General features: G+C 40.6%; 1 protein-coding gene across 5 annotated transcripts in view; it reads right to left on the bottom strand.

The window, feature by feature from the left end:
• Positions 1-18,905, bottom strand: part of LOC148397413 (netrin receptor UNC5C-like) — a 142,896-nt gene that overhangs the window by 33,319 nt on the left and 90,672 nt on the right. For all 5 annotated transcript variants that reach the window (XM_088375900.1, XM_088375899.1, XM_088375903.1 and 2 more), the window contains 3 exons: positions 17,508-17,744; positions 10,118-10,261; positions 2,359-2,462 (listed from right to left, as the gene is read on the bottom strand). In XM_088375900.1, the coding sequence (XP_088232026.1) occupies positions 2,359-2,462; positions 10,118-10,261; positions 17,508-17,744 (485 nt within the window). The remainder of the gene's footprint in view (positions 1-2,358; positions 2,463-10,117; positions 10,262-17,507; positions 17,745-18,905) is intronic.

The raw sequence follows: 18,905 nt of genomic DNA, 5'->3' as shown, positions 1-18,905 counted from the left end.
ACATCAATCCTTGTAAATGTGTGGAGGTCATGTGTAAAATTGAAGATAAACATATGTGTGCGTGGAAGCGGCGGAGGTTTTGATGATGGTGCCAGCTGGTCACATTACGATGCGAGGATCGCATATCAGGGCATCGACCCCCATCAAATTGACACTTTTACGGCGGCCCATCAAGGCGGTCAACACCGCTGAGCCCGTATGCTATTTTTAGCTATTTCTTCATTCTCAAATGTGCATAGAAAGAAAACGTTTTCTTTCCGCTAGGTGAATCCTTGACATGATCAAAAAGCTTTGTTGCTCCGCCCACTAACTTCCAATAAGTGACATTCCAGTTGGGGGCTTAACCCCCCTTTTCATGGTGAATCTTCAAAAATTCATCCAATTTTGAGGCGATGCTACACGCCATAAAATGGCGTAAGCAATAAATAATTGAAATTCCATTTCACCTACATGTCGACGATAGCAGTTTCCAATTGGGTCCAATTTGGGTGAATTCCCAAGCAGGAGCTTGTCAGAGGAACAAGCGTTGGAAGTTTGGCCAAAATGTGCTGCTTTGAAATCAAAATGGGGGCTGTTAAATTTCAGGGATAGGTGCTTGAGAATTTTTGGAGTGTACTGTTACAATAGCTGGCTTCCCGATTTCAAAATTGGTGTTGAGGCTTTTTTATTTCTTTATAATTATCTAAGGGAGACTTTTGGGGTTTTGTATTCAGGACCACAAAAACACATCAGAATCAAAATGCTGTTGAGGGGTCCCCGCCTTCATTTATAAACACGGCAATTTCAAAAGGGCCTTCGCGCTGACTCGTTATTGAACCCTAAAAATAAAACACTGAGGAGAGATCGTGGCTTGAAGCAGAGGTCACCGGCGCGTTTGAGACTCGTATCCATCTCATCAGCTTCAGAGGATGCCAGACGAAGCAATCCATTTGCCCCAAGATCCCATTATGACAGCAGAAAGGGAGCAAATTGAACACAATCACAAAATAGCTTTGGAGCTTGATAGATGGGTGTGTGTGTTTGGTGGATACAGTAGCCTGCCACACCAATAGGTAGTATTTTTTTTTTTGGTGGGGGGTTGTGAGAGGAAGCCAGAGATTGAAGATTGTACCCTCGGTCGCATGACCATGAGGCAGACACTAAAGCACCGAGTTAATAACGTTGCTTTAATACCGAGAAGCCATGACCTCATCATGTTAACGCTCCTTATCCAATAGCCTTGAGTTGATCAATAAGTCATGTAAAGAGATTCGCCAAGTATGTCCAATGAAGCTGATTTTACTCGAAGGTGCAGTAAAACATACATGGGAACATCTGAGATCTCCCACGATTGTACAAAGCGTAAATTTCCAAGGAATAAGTCTACTTCTATTATTTTATATGAAGTAAAATTGGTCTAAAATACAAATTTTGGTCTAAACAAGTGAGTACTAGATGAGAATTACATACAACACTATTGCTCCAACTTGAGTCCATGCTGATTTTAGAGAAGTTGATAGTTGTTTAAAAACAAACAAAAAACTTTCTTGAATGCATTTTAATTAGGCACTGAGATTTTCTCTACAGATTAAAAGAAACATGTCGCTATTTTTCTCCAAAGTCAAATAACACACACTCCAGGTCTGGAGTCACACACCAACTTTTGCCATCGACTCAAATTGGCTCTCAGGGGAGATTTAAATCTAACTTTAGTCTTCTCATCTTTGCATCGCTGATGCGTCGTCGCAACGCACTTTCAAGCAAATGTCATTCCGAGAAGAAATTCTGACTTTTACAGTGATTTTTGTCGCAGTGGCAATTTGGGATCAAAGTAAAAGATTTTTTTTTTAATAATGCAAATTCGTCAAGAATATGTCTATTTCTGTAGGTGGATTTAAAAACATTCCATGGAAATAGGTTTATAATTATTTTGTGTAATTTACCATCAGCCAAAACCCTTAAATGCAAACGAGCCAAACACAACACAGCACAAAATAAGCTCTGACTTTTTGGAATGCATCCATACATTATAAAATAAATTTACATTATTTGACAACCTTACAAAAACATAGAAAATGCAGGGGAGCTGTGGGATAAGGTGAAAAGCAGTGTTTACGATAAAACTATAGACTTTTCTAACGCATTCAAACTTATCGTCTATACTTGTATTGGCCTTCAAATAATACGATGCTGTTGTTAGCAAGTTAGCCGAAATGATAATGTTACGCAGTCAACATTAAGCCACATTGGCCTAATTGCTTTTGAATGATTATAATAGTAATTACCACGCTAAGCAGCTTCACAGGAATTTTATGGCTGCTCAATATAAACTAAAATTCAATTGGCTTATTAGCAATAAGCATTAAAAACGGCACGTACCTCGGCCGCTGGTATGCCCTCTGGTGGGCGACACTGCAACAGCACCTCCTGTTCCAAAGACACTTCCTTGCCGAGGGGCTCCTGTTCAAAGGATTTCTTCAGGTCTGCGGAGACACAGAGATTTTTTTTTCCCCCATCAATGATGTCCATGGTAATACAAAAATCGTAAATAGTAATACTGTATAACATAAGTGTGGTCATACGGGTGCAGTTATTGTAAATAGTCTATTCGGGGCTATTTGATTCCAAACGTAGCCTAACATTGCGGCCATTAAGGGACTAAGTTGCTCTTATAGTCATTTATATACACTTTAAATTGACCATAACGTATTTAGAAATGTACATGAGGGATAAAAACATTGCAATTAAGTATACAGTTGCTGTATTCGATTATATTTCAATTGTATTTGCTTCTATAATGATGACAATTTTAACAACAGATACACAAAAACATCCATTGTGTCACCCAGGAACTTGTGTTTTTTTTTTTCTCCATTAATGAAGGAGCAAACTAAAAGAGAGAGGGTCAAAAAAGGAATAGTTTGAAAGTATTACCCGTAAAATAACGGTACGTGTTGTTGGCTCGTTAGCCAAAATGCTACAGGAGGGCTAGTTGCTATCCCTGGAATTTACTAAGTTTAGTCAACTAACCAAATGAGGCTAGCCACAGGCTACTGGATAGCCAAAGGAAATAAAGCTAAAAATGCATGCTACTAGTATCCCTCGAGACATTCTAAAATGGTAGTCGTTCAAATCTAGTGCTTTTTACGAATATGTGTCCAGAAGTGTCACGCAGTCATTCGTCTTAGTCATTCTATCCCATTCGTTTGCACAGCACGATACAGTATTCAGGCATATATCCCTGAGGATATGATGTTAAAACAATTAACCGGCACGGCCGTAAAACAAAACGCGTAACTCGAGAAGAGTTTTGCAAGCGGTGTGGCGGGACTCGGCGACGGATGTTATTTATGTCGCCGATCAAATGCTCTGATGGATTTCCTCAAAAGGAAACATATGGTAGAGATCAGTTAGAGCTTATGAATACAAGTTAACCTCTTGGGTAAAAGGTAGTAAATAGTTCAGTTTTTCCTGAATGTTCACCAAATACAAATGCCACGAAAGATATGGAACGTTTGAATACTAGAACATCAATTAATTATTCTAATCTCTGGTCAAAACACAAACACAAAGAGAACGCTGCTGTTAGCCACAGCTCACACTCACACGCAGATTACCGACATCAATCACAGATCACTCCACCAGGCTCAGGCATTTTCTTTTTCAAAAATATTTACCACGTTTATTTGACCAAAGATGTTTTAGAAGCTTTGCCAGTTTCTTTGTTATTCAACATGGCTTATGTGTGCGCGTGCTTGTGGATGCATGTCGTCCTTGAGTCCTTTCCTCCTTCTTGGTTGCCAGGCACACTCTCACCTTGTGTGTCTGCTGTGAGTTGTAGAATGTTGCAACTGTGAGGAAGACGAAGTAAAGTGTAGAATTTTCAAATGGGGGTTGGTAAAAGTCAAGAGAGCAGGTGCACTGCAGGATTGAATGATGAGCAGGGAGTGCTTGGCGAGAAGAGCTGCTACACCTGCACACTCCTCACCTACCAAATAATGTATAGAAGATTCTATGACACTGTACTGACAAACACAAAGCATAAGGTTGCACAAATCAGCAGCAGACACAATTAGAAACAGTTCCCAGGTCTTTGTCAAAATACTCCAAGGTTCAACAATTGATCAGATGCCAAAGCTAATTTGTCTATCCAACAACATTGCTGCTCAGCTTATCTTTTGGCTTTGATGCGATCGTTTTTGTGGAGCTCAGCTACTCGAAAACAGCCAAGTCTGGCACGGCTCTGAATAACACAATAATGATATTGAATAAAACGAGCCCTGTTATGTCACAACCATTCAACCTTCAGAAAAGCTCTATTATAAACACATTTTATGGAAAAAAAAAAGGCAGCTCACAAAAGCTTCACTTGCTTTTGTAATTTCATACGTGATGGGTGGGCAAGGATTCCAGAGACGTGTTTTTATCCAAAACATTAAAAAGCCAATTTTCCATAACACGCACCCTTTACTTTAAAGTTTTATAAATAGCCAGAAAAAAATTAATTAATTAAAAGACATCTAGTAATTTGTTTTGCCTCGTTTCTGGTGGATGGCGTTGTTTTTAAAAGGAGTCACGCTGGGACAAAAAGCATCACTCTCTTTATAATACAATCAATCCCAGAGGGGGTGATGGCCCAAACGGAGCATGAAGATAATCGCCCAGAGCGTTATCCCCATTCCCCAATTCGAGCACATGAGGTTCCCCACACAACACACTTGGGACATGACGGCAAACGGAAACGATAGCCTCGGCGGGACACTTCACTGGACCCACTAAAACAATAAAACAAAAAATAAATATATATACGGGGGGGGCGGTTCCAGCCGAAATCTGTGACCAATTTCCTGATCGTAATTAGTCTTAGTCGATTTCCTTGAAGATGAAATTAAAGGAGATTAGCGCCGACAAGCTCGGGGGATGATGAATGCACACCGACACATTAGCGCTAAGCTCGCTAAAGCTAAGCTCCGGCATACGGCGTAGCTTCACCCCAGCAAAAGGGACACATTATGAAAAAGTGACTTGCATGCAAAGACTTGGCTGCCCCACCCATTATATGTGAAATCAGACCAAGTAAGTCCTTTGTGAGCCGCATATGTCGGAAAATGCCGTTTAGATCTTGAAGCGGCTCATTTGCTCATTTCAAAAAACTGCTTTGAACATGGCTTTTTAGAGTGGATGACAAGTGTGCTGTAATTCCTGATCCTTGGGGTATTCTGACCAAAGCCCAAAAAAATGATACGCTAGGGGACTGTTTAAATTTGTGTAAAGATGGGATAATGTCCCCATCAAGCAAACACTTCACCCAAGGGTAATAACGCAATTTGATGGGGGACAGCTGTGTCACACCAATCCACTGACCCCACTTCACTCCCACACAGATAATATCACCCAGCTCCATAAATTCACATAAAAAATACCCCAAAACAACTGTGAGAAGGCAAAAAAGGCTTGACAAGCGCAGAGGGCAAACTCGTATGAAGATCCAACGACCCCGCCCTCTCCCTGTCGTTCTAAACTTTTCCTTCTTCTTCTTCTCCTTCTTCTTCCGCAGGCTCCAACTGAGACTGTTATTATGCGTTGCGGTGTGCTGGCGGCCTGCAGGCATCCTCCGCATAAGCACATTTCAGAGCAATTATGCAAAAAAGGAGCCGGCATGCATGCTTCCCATTGCCAAATCACTAGCAGTCTTTCCCTGCTGTCGCTCAGGGAATCAAGTGCAAAGTAAGAGCTTGTCAGCAATGAAAACTCTCCGATGCATCGCTGAAACGTTGCTATTTGATTCTCTAGAACAGTGGTTGTCAAAGTTTTTACACCAAGCACTACCTCAAAAAAATACTTGTTTCTCCAAGTACAACCATTGTGACCAACATTGGAAAAAACAGTTGCATAGTTGAAAAAAAAACCAGAAATACAAAATACGAGTGATTTTATTTCTACTGGAACGATGTACGAATTTTGAACAGCTTACACTGTGCTTAAAAATAATACAAGATTGATTTAAAAACTACTCCACATAGAAATTTAATTGTAAATTGAAAAAAAAGAAGAAAAGATTGAAGCTTTCACCCCCTGTGGTGAAATACTGCATGACATCCATCGGAGGGCCATTATGACCGTAAAACACGTTTAACATATTTAATATAACGATAGACAGAAGTTACCGATGAACCGCATGATTTTGGAACGTGGGTGGAAGGCTAAAGACCTTAAAAAAATAAATAAAATAAAGACGGAGATGAAAAGCTGATCCCAGCTCTCCTGATGCGCTAACCACTCGCCCACAATGCTGACCCTGCATTTATTGTACATTATGAAATCACAGCAACAAGTTTGTCATTTGTGTTTTTATTTCCACGCCACACTCCATATTCGACCCACATCGCTCCTTTAGCCTGTATTATAATGTGGTCAATTCAACGGGTGCCGAGCACTTGCGCCAAAATCCACTTCCACAAGTCAGTTTTCTTACAACGTCAGAGGTACGGAGACTGGCTTGGTCTCGACGGACTTTATAATCCCGTCCCTGCCGGCCAACCGGGCCTTTCCGACCGCAGTCAGAACGGCTGCGAATAAACAAGTCTTGCTGACATAAGCGTGTGCATCCTCCATCCTTTAGACTGCCGTCAATGACTAATTACGGTGAAACGTGAGTCAGGGGATGGAGAAAAAGCTGATTTGATCATTTAGGCCTCAAAAAAGTCCATACTGGCGCCGTTCAAGTGTATCCGTAAAATATACGGTAGCTGTTCGGTGTTTGAGGAATTCTGAGGTTTTGCGATTAGGACTCATTTTGAATGATTTGGAATTTTCCTTCTTGTGGATTGGCAAAGCGTGGCAGCAAAGTGATCACGAAAAACGCTCAATTTTCAATGCTGGAAAATACAAGACGGCTGTCGCTTTAAAGTTGCCGGTTTATAGCAATATCTGAACGAGTCCTTTGTCTGGCCTGATTGTAAAATCACAAGCGCATTTTATTTTTATTTTGAAGAGTCAGAAGCTTTCTTTTAACAGATACTTACTTTTCATAAAGCATTCACACACATGGCCTCTATTCCATCAACGCCGTAAGATTTAGCGAGCGCACCGAAGCAGCTCGGCACATCTGGGAAAACGTTCAGTGGCTTGATGGAAGAGCGGAGCGTCGCCTTCGCGACCACATATCAACTCGGGCTGTCACTCTATAAAAATAATGTATATATTTGCAGTGTTTGGAAGCGTCGCTCTGCTTTTGCAGGCATAAAGCAAAGCCTGTCTGGATGAAGCCATCCAGAAAACGGCACAGTTGAGGCTAGCAGGCTACGTTAGTTCCAGTTTACATTTAGATCCTTAAAAGGCAAAATGACTTTGGCACCAAACAGTTTTGGTTCAGTGTTTGAACTGCCGCTGCTGACATAGTTTTGTGTATTACTTGTTTCGGGTTTATTTTGAAGCCTATGCATAACCGTTGTGGCGGCTGGCTTGGCTACCCGCTAACGGCTACATTCACAGGGAAACCGTGGTGGCGACGGTTATCTCCGTGTCGATGCATCCTGGTTTTGACGGTCTGTCAAAACATGCAAAACAAGAGTGGGCCCTAGAGTCCTTGAGTACTATGCTAAGCAACCAAGCTCATCACAGGATGCCACACTCAAAGTCAATACATTTTTCAGACAGGCCATGCAACGCAATTCTATTAAAGATGAATTTGTTTGTTTAGAAAACTTTTTATTTTTCTACTAAGCTGCCATTGTAGTCACGAGGAAATAAAAAAACTGAAGACTGGAAAAAAAAATTGCAAGTACTTAAGAAAAAAAGCAACAACCATGCAAAACATAAATTAAATTGAATTAAATGTGACATAAATGGAATCAATAAAATAAGTTAATGTACTAAGTAAATAAATAAAAATAAATAAATAAATAAATAAATAAATAAATAAATAAACAGCAAAAAAGAAAAATGGGCAAACCCTTGTATGAAACTTTAAAATAAGTTAAAAGTAAGTAAGTAAATAATAAATAAAAAAATTAATTAAAAAATAAAAACATAAATAAATGAATAAATGAATAAATAAATAAATAAACAGCAAAAAATAAAACTGGGCAAACCCTTGTATGAAACCAGTTGTGCCGCAACTACAATTTTGCTAATATTTCCCCTAATTTAAAGAAAGTTAGTGTCTGTGCTGTTAACAAAGCTTGTGTTTGGACTTGGGCATCATACCGAAAGTGGCACACTCGTGTTATAAACACAAGACATTTAGCACTGACGGACATTACGAGTGTCTGGACTGCTGATTACTATTCCCACGCATGTCTCAGAGGAAAGTGGCAGAGCAAATTGCCATCATTTGAACTCTGCGACTATGAGTGTGCGCGACCTTGGCACAGTGCTAATCCATCCAAGGAGAAACACTTGACCTGATGGCTGTGGGGCCAAAGAGCAAGGCTGACGCAGCACGTGCACATTTGTGCCGACTGACAAACCTCAATTGAATAAATATAATACGTATAGGTGTCGTTTGAACAACTCTCAAAAGCACTCTATAAACGCTTATAAAGGTTTTAAATATAATGCCACAATGATTGCCATTATCCACTTAATTAACGAGTTAAACCCATTTTCAATATGCAGAGGAGCTCGACGGCCAAAGCGCGACGCGATAGTGGAAAAAGCGCAAAACGCTTGCAGAAAAGGAATGCTGACTCGCTGGAAAGGTGCCGGAGGAAAACAAAGTAAGCTTCAGCCGCCACCGAGCATTTTAATCACATGCCAGTAGATCCAAATTGGAGCCGAAGGCCGCTTAAGGTCAAAAGGTTGGGCCGGTTGGAAAAAAATAAAAGGTAATCACGGTAGGACGTGTACAAATAGTTGTGTACCGTGCACCCTTATTAAAAATGGTAAAACAACCCAATTTGGATTAAAAATGGAACTGAACCAGGTCTAAGTTGGGTTTTGCACAAATCAAGCCATTTTTTCAACAGTGCCTTCAAGTGCTCCATTACCTGAAGACACGAATAATTGAACACAAAAATCACAATTCATAACAATCAATTTGATTTTTATGCCCCATTCTCATTTTCTACAAAATCGAGTTAAGTAAATTTTGCAGTTAACAATGAAATGGAAAGAAAAACACAAGGGCTTTGGGAGGAGGTCATAAAAGCATGTAAGTAAGTGTATAAATAAAGCCTTTACAAGAGCAGCTTCCTGGTTAATATTTAAAAAGAAGAGCGAAGCGTGATGGATTTCCTTCTGTCCAGCCCACTCGGGAATGCCGTCTGGTCCGGCGATATCGTCTACGACAGAGGATGTTGGACTCCATCACTGATGCGCGAGCGAGCAATAAAATAAAAACGCAGGAGGTGGCGTAAAGGTTATTGGTTATTTCTTCCCGGATTCACCTCTCCCTGACCGCCTGAAAAGTCCCGGCTCGTCTTACACGGCTGATTGGCGCCGAGGCAACGACGCCGGCAGGACAACCGCCATGGGTCGGGCTTGCCGAGAACCGATCGGGCAGCTCAAGAGAGAGGCTAGCGTAAAAGCATCGGTTTGTCGTCCGCTGGGAAAGTTAAAAAATGATTTCCCCCGCATGGTCGTATATTTAACGGTACAGTGAACCCCGGTGTATTGCGACGAGGTAAATTCCAGACCAATTGACGATAGGTGAAAATCTTTGACATAGAGGACGTGCATATTATTAAAAAAAAAAGTTTAACCCCTCCAATGAAATGGTTTAACGTTAAGAGTGTACTGTCATCTGCTGGAAGTGTAAATTTCAGTTGGTGTTCCTTTCTTGCCCCCAGTGACCCGTTCCCAGACGTCCTATTAACTTTGCCGGCGAACCGCAGCGACAAGCTGTCGACGACCGACTCATGTTGGAATTTCTGGAGTGCCAAAAAAATAGTTTTTCAAGTTCGACAGTAGCAGTGAAGCAAAACGGAAATGATTCCTTAGATTTTCTGCCTCAATATTAGGAACACTATCAAAATCTAAAGATGCCCATGATAAGCAACCACCATCTAAAAACAATACATTTATTATAAAAATCATTTAGAATTAGTGAAATTAGTTTTTCTCTTGCGTGGAAAGTGGCATTTTATATTTTAAAATAATAATAATAGTTGTCAGAGGGAATTTGTGCTGTACTCACAAGCAATGCGTACATGCGCCTTGCGACTTTTGGTGGTTCCGGCGGAGCTCCACGCCACGCACTGACACCAGTAATCTTCCGGGCCAAACAGCTCCTCCACTTGCTGCCGGGTTATTTCGATGCTGGCTTCTCTCACAACCAGACCTGCAAAAGCACAGCAAACGGCACCATTATATTTCAATAAGGTTGTTAAACCGCAATTAAAATAGAAATGTATGGCCGCAGAATCTCCACATTTGTTCAGGGTGCATTTATACCAAAAAAGTTGGTCAACAAAACAATTAGCCTCATACATTTGCAGTATTGCTACATTGAAAATATGTGATTATAATAACATGTAATATTTCAAAAGATTATAAAAATTTGAATTGCAAAATTACTAAAATTTAATCTTTGGACATATTGCAACATTGAAGTTTTAAAATTAAATTGTCAAAACATCTGAACTAGCAAATATTTTCAAATATATTATAAAATTTTATATAATTACATAAAATATGCTACATACAAATACTAATAGATTAGTCAATTCGATGAATATTTTTATGTAGGATTTTTGAAGCAGTACTGTGTTTAAGGGAAAGACGAACTGAAGACCAGCAAGGGATGATGACGGACTAGAGATATACCGTACATCCTTCAACGGGATCAAATGGGACTGTTGAGACGCTCAGTAAATGTTTCAGGAATAAAAGAATTATAAGGAGGCAGAGGAGGAAGTGAATAGTTAAGCACACAGACGAGAAAGAAAGATTAAGAAGTGCAAGAGGCCAAATGAAATGTTAAACCCAAAGGATCGAAAAAATGGCTTTTAAGGGAAAAGTACTCCAGGACTTGGACGCGTGGGTGGACAAAAATTTTCCATTCGAGAGATCTTGTCGGTTTATTTCGGGTTCAGGGGTGTTACAAACACCAATGCCAGCCATCTCACTGGAGACTTCTCGCCGAGGACTCTTAGGAAGTTTCGGCCGGAACAAAAATAAAGTTCGAAGACAGAGTTGCCAGTGGAGGGAAAAATAAATGAAGACGTTACAACACAATGTTAATGATAACAATCAATGAAAAAAAAAGGTCAGTAAATCTCAACCGAGGTCACTTGAGAACTTAAAAAGAAAAAAAACTCAGTGTACCGCTTTAATGGTTGTCAATATTGTGGAAAGTGCTGGAAAGGTACACAACAAGAGTTAATGAGAGCACGGAAGGCCAAGGAGTAGCGGCAGTGAAAACTGACAATGAGAGAACTCCCGCTAGCAGGCTAACAAGGAAGATTGCTCCAGCTTCATCGGCTAAAACTGCAGACGAGGGACACAGCGAGGGAGCAAAGGCGGCGACGAAAATGCCAGCTAAAGAGGCAATTAGAAGCAGCCGGAGACTCGGGGAGTACCGCGGTGAAAACAAGGAAAGAAGTTGCACTGAGCCAGAAAACGCAGCATGAGTGCACAAGAGAAAAAAATGACAGGTAGGAAGCCAAACACTACCCGGACTTATTTGTTCATTATGCGGCGGAAATGCCAAAGTTTGGGGCATTTTGTTCCCCCCGAAATACTGGAAATAGCGATAAGACTAGCTATCTGCAGCTAATGATTAACAAGACTAGAAAAGAATAGAGAAACAATTTTTTTTTACCCCAAATACTAGAAATACTACAAGACTATCTAACTAGCTATCTGCAGCGAATGATTAACAAGATTAGAAAAGAATAGAGCAAGAATACAAATAAACGATTATCAAAATCATGACTCGCGCTGTAACGTCAGAAATTTGTCAAAAATGTTGATCAGTATTTTCCAAATTAAAAGCAAATATCAAACATCGCATCCTTTGTTGACACAAATCCCTCAAGGTAAGCATCGTTAGGCTAATACAAATATGTACAATGATACAATTTCGGGGTATTCGGAGTGTCAAGAATGTGGAAAATATTCTCAAGTCTAGCATTAAAGTTTCCATCCATCTATCCATGGCTTTGCATTCATTTGCAGTCTGGACAAGCATGGACGGCCATTTCTGGCTTTGGAGTGAGTCTCCAGGAGTCACTTTTCCGACACAAAAACAGTCTCTAGATTTTTTTTTTTTCTTTCTAAGTAGTTGCAGTCGGTTTTCAACAAGGCTTCATGCTAACAAAAGCTGTACGCGGCATTTGCAGGTGACAGACCTGCCACCGAGTGTGACAAGTGTTGTTAAGTGTGCTATAATTCCTTATCCTTGGTATATTTTGACAGGATAATGTCAAGGAGCTTTCAGCGAGACTCCTGGGAGTCGTTTCAAAATGCGAACAAAATTGCATTTCTACTTTAAGATAGGACGACGATGGATGCTGATGCCGACATGCATTGAAAAGAGTCGAGAGAATCGTCCCCAAAACTTAAAATAGAAGACGTTAAAGTTGAATAAACGGGGTGAATAAGCGCTGACAGCACTTTTGCCTTCGTTTCTGATAGAGCGCGCGAGAGCGGTAAAGCTATCAAACACCTACGGCAAAAAAAAAAATAGAGATGTTAGACAGAGTCGAGTCGAATGGAAGTCGTTATGTTAAGGACGGAAGTGATAAGGAAGAGTTTTAAAGCTCGGTGCTCTTGAAAAGACTTTAAGGAAAGCGGAGGATATAAAGCACTTGGCACGTTCAAAAAGTGACAGGTCAAACAGACGTGTCTTTGGGGGGCAAAAAGAAACAAAGGCGGCTCCGGGGAAAAAATATCTCAATGTTTGTTCCAAGTAGTTTGTCAGTGTCGCAGAGGGAGACAATGCAAAAGTTAACCCCAGCAGAGAGAAGGAAGAAAAAGAAAACAACACACCACTTTCGTCTAAACAACCCCCATTTGTTCATCTCCAGGTGACTTTATTCTTCTGATGAAGTGATCGCGATGGCTTTCTTTGTATTGGTTTACTCACAGGAATAACAGCCAGAACCACTGATGCGCTTTTCAGCTGTTAATCAAATGGCGGAAACAATTTCCAAAGTTAATGCTTTAGCCTTTACAGCCTTGGTTTTATCTATCTATTTATTTATTTATCTATCTATTTCTTTATTTAATTTTTATTTATGTATTTATTTATGTCTATCTATCTATTTTTTTATTTAATTTTTATTTATGTATTTATTTATTTGTTTTATCTATCTATCTATTTTTTTATTTAATTTTTATTTATGTCTTTATGTATTTATCTAATTATTGATTTATTTATAATTACAAATACATTTTTATTAAAAATGTCCAGTTGTATAAAAGAAAAAATCACATCACGTGAAGAAAGTCTAAGATCAACATGCTAAAGAAAATAAATCAGGGTGGCACGATGGCCGTCTGGTTCGCTCATCTGCCTCACAGTTCAGAGGTCATGCGTTTTAATCCGGGCTCCGGCGGCCTTCCTGTGTGGCGTTTATATTTTCTTGCCGTTGCTTTTCGCCCGCATTTTACACCATGCATAGCATACAACGTCAATTGATTGCTTCAAATAGTCGTGAGGTAGTCGTTTTTCTATATGTGTCCTGCTATTGGCAGACATCCAAGTGCACGGCACTCCCCACCTCTCGGCCGAAGCAACCCGTGACCCCTTATAAGGACAAGCGGTAAATAAAATAAAAAAAAAAAATAAAAAAGCCAAACAAAGACAAGACGACGACAACACCAAAAGAGACATCGTGACATTTATGTCTGTGCGAGGAACCCGCTTGGGACACGGATACAAGCAAGTCAACGGACCGTATCCAAGTGAACACTCCCACCGTGTGCGTCTGTGTGAGCGTCCATGCGTGCTTGTCGCCATGTCGCTCTTCCACTCCGACACTGATCAATCAATACCGTTCCTTCCAGGCCATGTTTGAATATACATACACACACATATTTGTTTGTGTGTTAATGTAGCAGCAAAGCAGGACATTCCAGAACACGCCAATCGAAACACGCCCTTATTATAACATACAGTAATGGCGCTGTAAATCGTGAAGGTTATTAATAATATGATGGTAAGAGATAAGGGGGGGGGCTAAAAGATGCACGAAAGTAGTCAAGTGGGAGTGATGGGGGGAAGAGGAAGCGCAGAGAAGACGAGTAACATTGACAGGAAGAGAGCGAGAGAGAAGGTAAAGATGAGAAGAAATCAATAAGTGTGATGGCAGCAAAGGAGGAAAGGAGGTCACAAATCACCCCAGCCAATACTTAAGGCTTTTGTGTGTTTGTGTGCGAGTGTGCGAATGAGAAAATGCGGGTCAAAGCTAATAATTCACACAGTGACTAATGGAGACAAAGTAAGTATGAGAGCGCACCTTATGTCATTAGTCCACTCCATGCTAATGGAGATATACCGAGGTCATGGAGATGGTGCTTTGCCCGTGTGATGAAGGAGATTCTTGTTTTAGAATATCAAAGAAATTTCCTTGAAAACCAATGAATAAAATATAATCCATAAATGGAGTGAATGGAAACCTTTTTCTCGAAGGCAGTTTAAAAATCATCAACGGCTATCTAAGAAAGCAACTCAAGACTTTTTGAAGGAAGGAAATCCAAAGCCATTTAATGGCAATTATGAAAAAAGGAAAGCACTTCAAGACTTTTTGAAGGAAGGAAATCCAAAAGCATTAAATGGCAATTATGAAAAATACATCTTTATTTGCCACAATGCAAAAACGTAATGAAATAATCTGCAATCAGCATGATTTTATACTTATTAAAGTCAAAATTGAAGGCAAACACGGACAGTATGTGTGTATTTAAGCGTAGACATATGCACGTTTTCATCCAACATGTTGGATGATAATTGTATTCAAAATCCATCTGGAGGAAAACGGGTTGCCTCTCCAGTTGGAGGTCTTGTGCCGGCTGTTGCTGAGGAACAGGAAGTGACCAGCTGGCCCGCCATACGCAACAGCGGCTTTAGTTAGCCGCCATTGCCCGGCAAGACGACAGCACCAAGGCGGCTCACCTCCTTCTGCCTCCATGAACCATCGCCTCCCATGAATACAATTGGTTAAAAAAAAAAAATCGGAATAAAAAGCATCTTAAATATGCCGAGGCTCGTCATCGAAGAATTCCGGCCTCTCGTGGAATTAGCACGCTTGCTGGTTTTGGCAGCGGAGAGGCAGCAGATGCACGGATCATCAAAATCAACCAATGGGAAGAAATGTGGGATGAGGAGGAAAACATGATAAGGAGATGAGTGGGAAGAAAAGGAGAAAACAAGCACAGCCGTTGGGGCTTCGGTGGTCACGGGGAATTCATGCAATTGAAGGCATCGACTCGCCTACCTGTCGATGATTATGTTTCAGCAGCAACCTGGTGAAGTCAAATTTTGCATACTTGCAACTTTCACTTTGGGCTTTTAAATTCTTATCAAACACAAAATTAAAAAGACCTGCTGAATCTAACATCTAAAACAAGAAACTTAATTGTATATATGTAGTTAGCCACGATCGAGGGAGCTACTCTTCACTTTGACCTTCCTACCAATCCTGATCTTTTTTTTTCTTTGTAAAATCGGACTTTTATCTTGTGGATGGTGTGCCTAATGATGTGTCAAGTGACAAACAAAAAATAGTACATACAAAAATAAAATGCGAGGATAAAAAAAAAAAACAGAAAAGAGTCGCTAGATGATCAGGATGTACCAGAGGAGCTTAAGCAACCCGAGCGCTGCCCAGCCGAGCGCGCGATTAATCCACTTTTTTATTAACATAGCATCAAGCGTTGCTTGATGCTTATTTAATCCAACTTTTGATCGAATTATATCTAGATTCATCGTCTACACGTGGCAGCCTCAGCTGCTAAGCCGTATCCACGGGTTATCCGACGAGAGTCTGACGGGGTGAATAATAAATGACGAGCAGGTGCATGACGATGCTCGGAATGAATGCTGAAAGATGAGGAAGAGGCGGCGGAGGTTTCGGAGAAAAAAAAAAAAACAACACAAAAGACTGCAGCGATGATTATGCAGCATGCTGGCTGTCATCCAGCTATTATTATGATTCCTTTTTTTGGACACATCTCAATTGGGTGCGCATAATAAGATGGGCAATTAAGATTTTGCAAATGAAGAGACACACAAATCTCAAGAGATCCCAAAAAAAAAAATCTGCCTTTAAAGAGATAATGTTCAGTTTTGATTAACACTCTGAGAGAAGTGATCGTTTTACAGTCGGTGTCGTTCCGAGAACCTCCGGTTATATTTTTATGGCTTTTTACAAAACAGGTAGTTGTGAGAATTTAGAATTCCTCATCGTTATCCGTCACTAAAGTTGAGTTAAATTTCCATCCACATGAAAAATAAAGCACAAAGGGGACATGTCGTGATGGTAATTATTCAGACGAATTGCCAACTATGTAATGATGGCAACAAGTACTGATCGTCTCATTTCTCCAAATATTTATCTGGCTCCCTTGTTGTTCTCCTCAATACAATCTCTGATGGGAGGATCACACAAATTCACACATATTTGTGAAGACTATAAAAAAAATGGTGGGAGGGAAAGACAGGCATGAAGCCCATTGGACAAAGACTTGAGCGACGATGATCTACAGCTTAACGGTGTCTACCAAAGCACATACTTTTGTCTCCTTTTAAATCATCATGTGACACAAGAGGACTCAAAACAGCAAGAAGAACATTCTTTCTGCCGCGTGTGTGTGTGAGTGCGACTGACAGCTGAATCAGTGGAAACATCAAGCTGGGCTCACTTCCTGTCTTGGCTTGGTTAACCCACAAACACAACCGGGACACTAAATGATGCACAAAGCACCAGCAGGTTCTGCTGTGAAACCACACAGCAGCAACAGCAGAGCTTTGTCCAGCACGGGAGATTATGTAAGATCACAGGACTGAACCGTTTTTTTTTATTCTGGAATGGGGACAACAGCCAAATTGTGAAAATAAACCAATAAAAGTTTGTTCGCAGGCTAGTTGCTAGTTCACGGAGGATGACACAAAACAGGAAAGTAAAATATTTAAATTTGGGGTGAGGGACAAAATTGTGTTGTCTCATAAACACCAAATGGCAAAGTCACACAAAAGTGAACAAATGTGGAGTATATTAGTTAGCTGAATGAATGTTAACTAACTGGCTACTTCCCGGTTGAAGAAAGATGACATAAAATGATGTTTTACTACTACCAACTAATGAAAGAATTGTTGAGAATGAAGAGAGACGATAATTACAAATTCTAAATCTGACAAAGAAACGGTCCTTTTGCTAATATAGTTATATCGAATATTGATTCTGTCATGGCAACAGATAGAAACTAAAATCTGATTGGACAAAATCTGATTGAACATACTCAGCCGCGTGGCAAGAGAAATTCTAATAAATATAATGATACAAAGTAATGGAACAAATATGCCAATATTAGTTGTAAATGTAGAGCCTTGATTTTCATGCTACGTATGGAAGATTCCTCACCTGAGTTCTCATCCACACGTTCTTCCACCGTGTGATCCTTCTGGTGGACCCACTCGCTGTTGCACTTGAAGTAGATCTGCGTGGCGGGCGTGGCCTTGCAGTACAGATTGACGGGCTTGTTCTTGACGATGTAGCCCTCGTCGGGTTCAAACAGAAAGTGCGGCAGCGGTTCGGGTGGGTCGGACGGGAACGTCTCGGGCAGCTCGCTGAGGCTCAAGAAGTCGTCATCTTCTCGCGCTGCGAGGGGTGAAAACAAAGAAACATCTCAGAAATCTTGCTTTCACTCCTTTTGTGTCCTTTTCCTTCACCCGCATCCACAATCGATAGCTTGTCAAGGTCACCAACGCCGAGAGGATTACAAGTGGAGGTGGACGTGTCAACAACAACACACAGCATTTCACAAGACACACACACACGTGATCTTCAATTCGGTTTGCGTTCTTATCTTAGGCAATGGCGGCAGTCGCCGTGGGCTCGGAGGAGTAAAAGCAGCTTAGGTAAAACAACACCACCAAAAATAAGAAGAATTGAGCAGGCCGCCTCCACTTTGATGCCAGCATGCTGACGCTCTCCCAGCCCACCATCTCTCTAATTAGTTCTCTGACAGGAGGGAAAATTGGAAGACATTTTTGCACCATAATTCAATTATCTGTCGGAGAAAAAGTTTTTCCCATTGGTGGATTTACGGTTGAGGGTTTCTTTGCTTTGTTGACAGCGGCGAATGAAATGAATTTTTATGCAAGGCCTTTATGATGTTTGTTTAAAATGATTAAGATGAGCGGCACGGAACTAAAGTGGTCTACCTCACAAATCCGAATTGATGTTTTTCTTTTGCTTGCCAGGATCAACATTCCAAAACCATGCACACTTTAAAAGATGATCTAGATGACTATTAAGTCAAGTTTATTTCTATAACTTACGATCACAATATTCCAAAGGGGCTTCACAACTTTTGACCTCTGGACAAGAAAAAAAAAAATATTAAAATGAGTCTGTCAAAATGTGAACAGTTTTCTACCAGGCACACTTTGCATAATTTCAGACTTGATGGGTGAGGTGGGCAAGCACCTAATAGACCCAACAAACAAAAAATAACCTTCCCATAATATGTCCCCATTACATATTCGTGACATTTAACACCTGTAATTATGACAATGTGCATTGTTTATTTTTCCATCACTCCTGGCACCCTTCCCGTTTTTGGCTCCGCTAGCTTCCACGAACGCTCACTGTCATCTTCATCTGTCATTCTGCGCCGGGGGGCTCATTGCTCCATCGTGGCAGCTGTAAATTATTGATTGGTAAAGGAAACACGATAGCCCGAGAAACAGGCCAGATGGAATAGGTGGAGGAATTGATACGCAATTCCCTTTGTCTTTGAGCTCCCGTCATTCCGTT

The sequence above is a fragment of the Syngnathus floridae genome, chromosome 5 (assembly GCF_059516105.1).
Source record: "Syngnathus floridae isolate MCC-2025c chromosome 5, RoL_Sflo_1.0, whole genome shotgun sequence".
NCBI lineage: Eukaryota > Metazoa > Chordata > Actinopteri > Syngnathiformes > Syngnathidae > Syngnathus > Syngnathus floridae.
The sequence above is the reverse complement of the archived record's forward strand: the minus strand, read 5'-3'. Positions and strand labels throughout refer to the sequence as shown.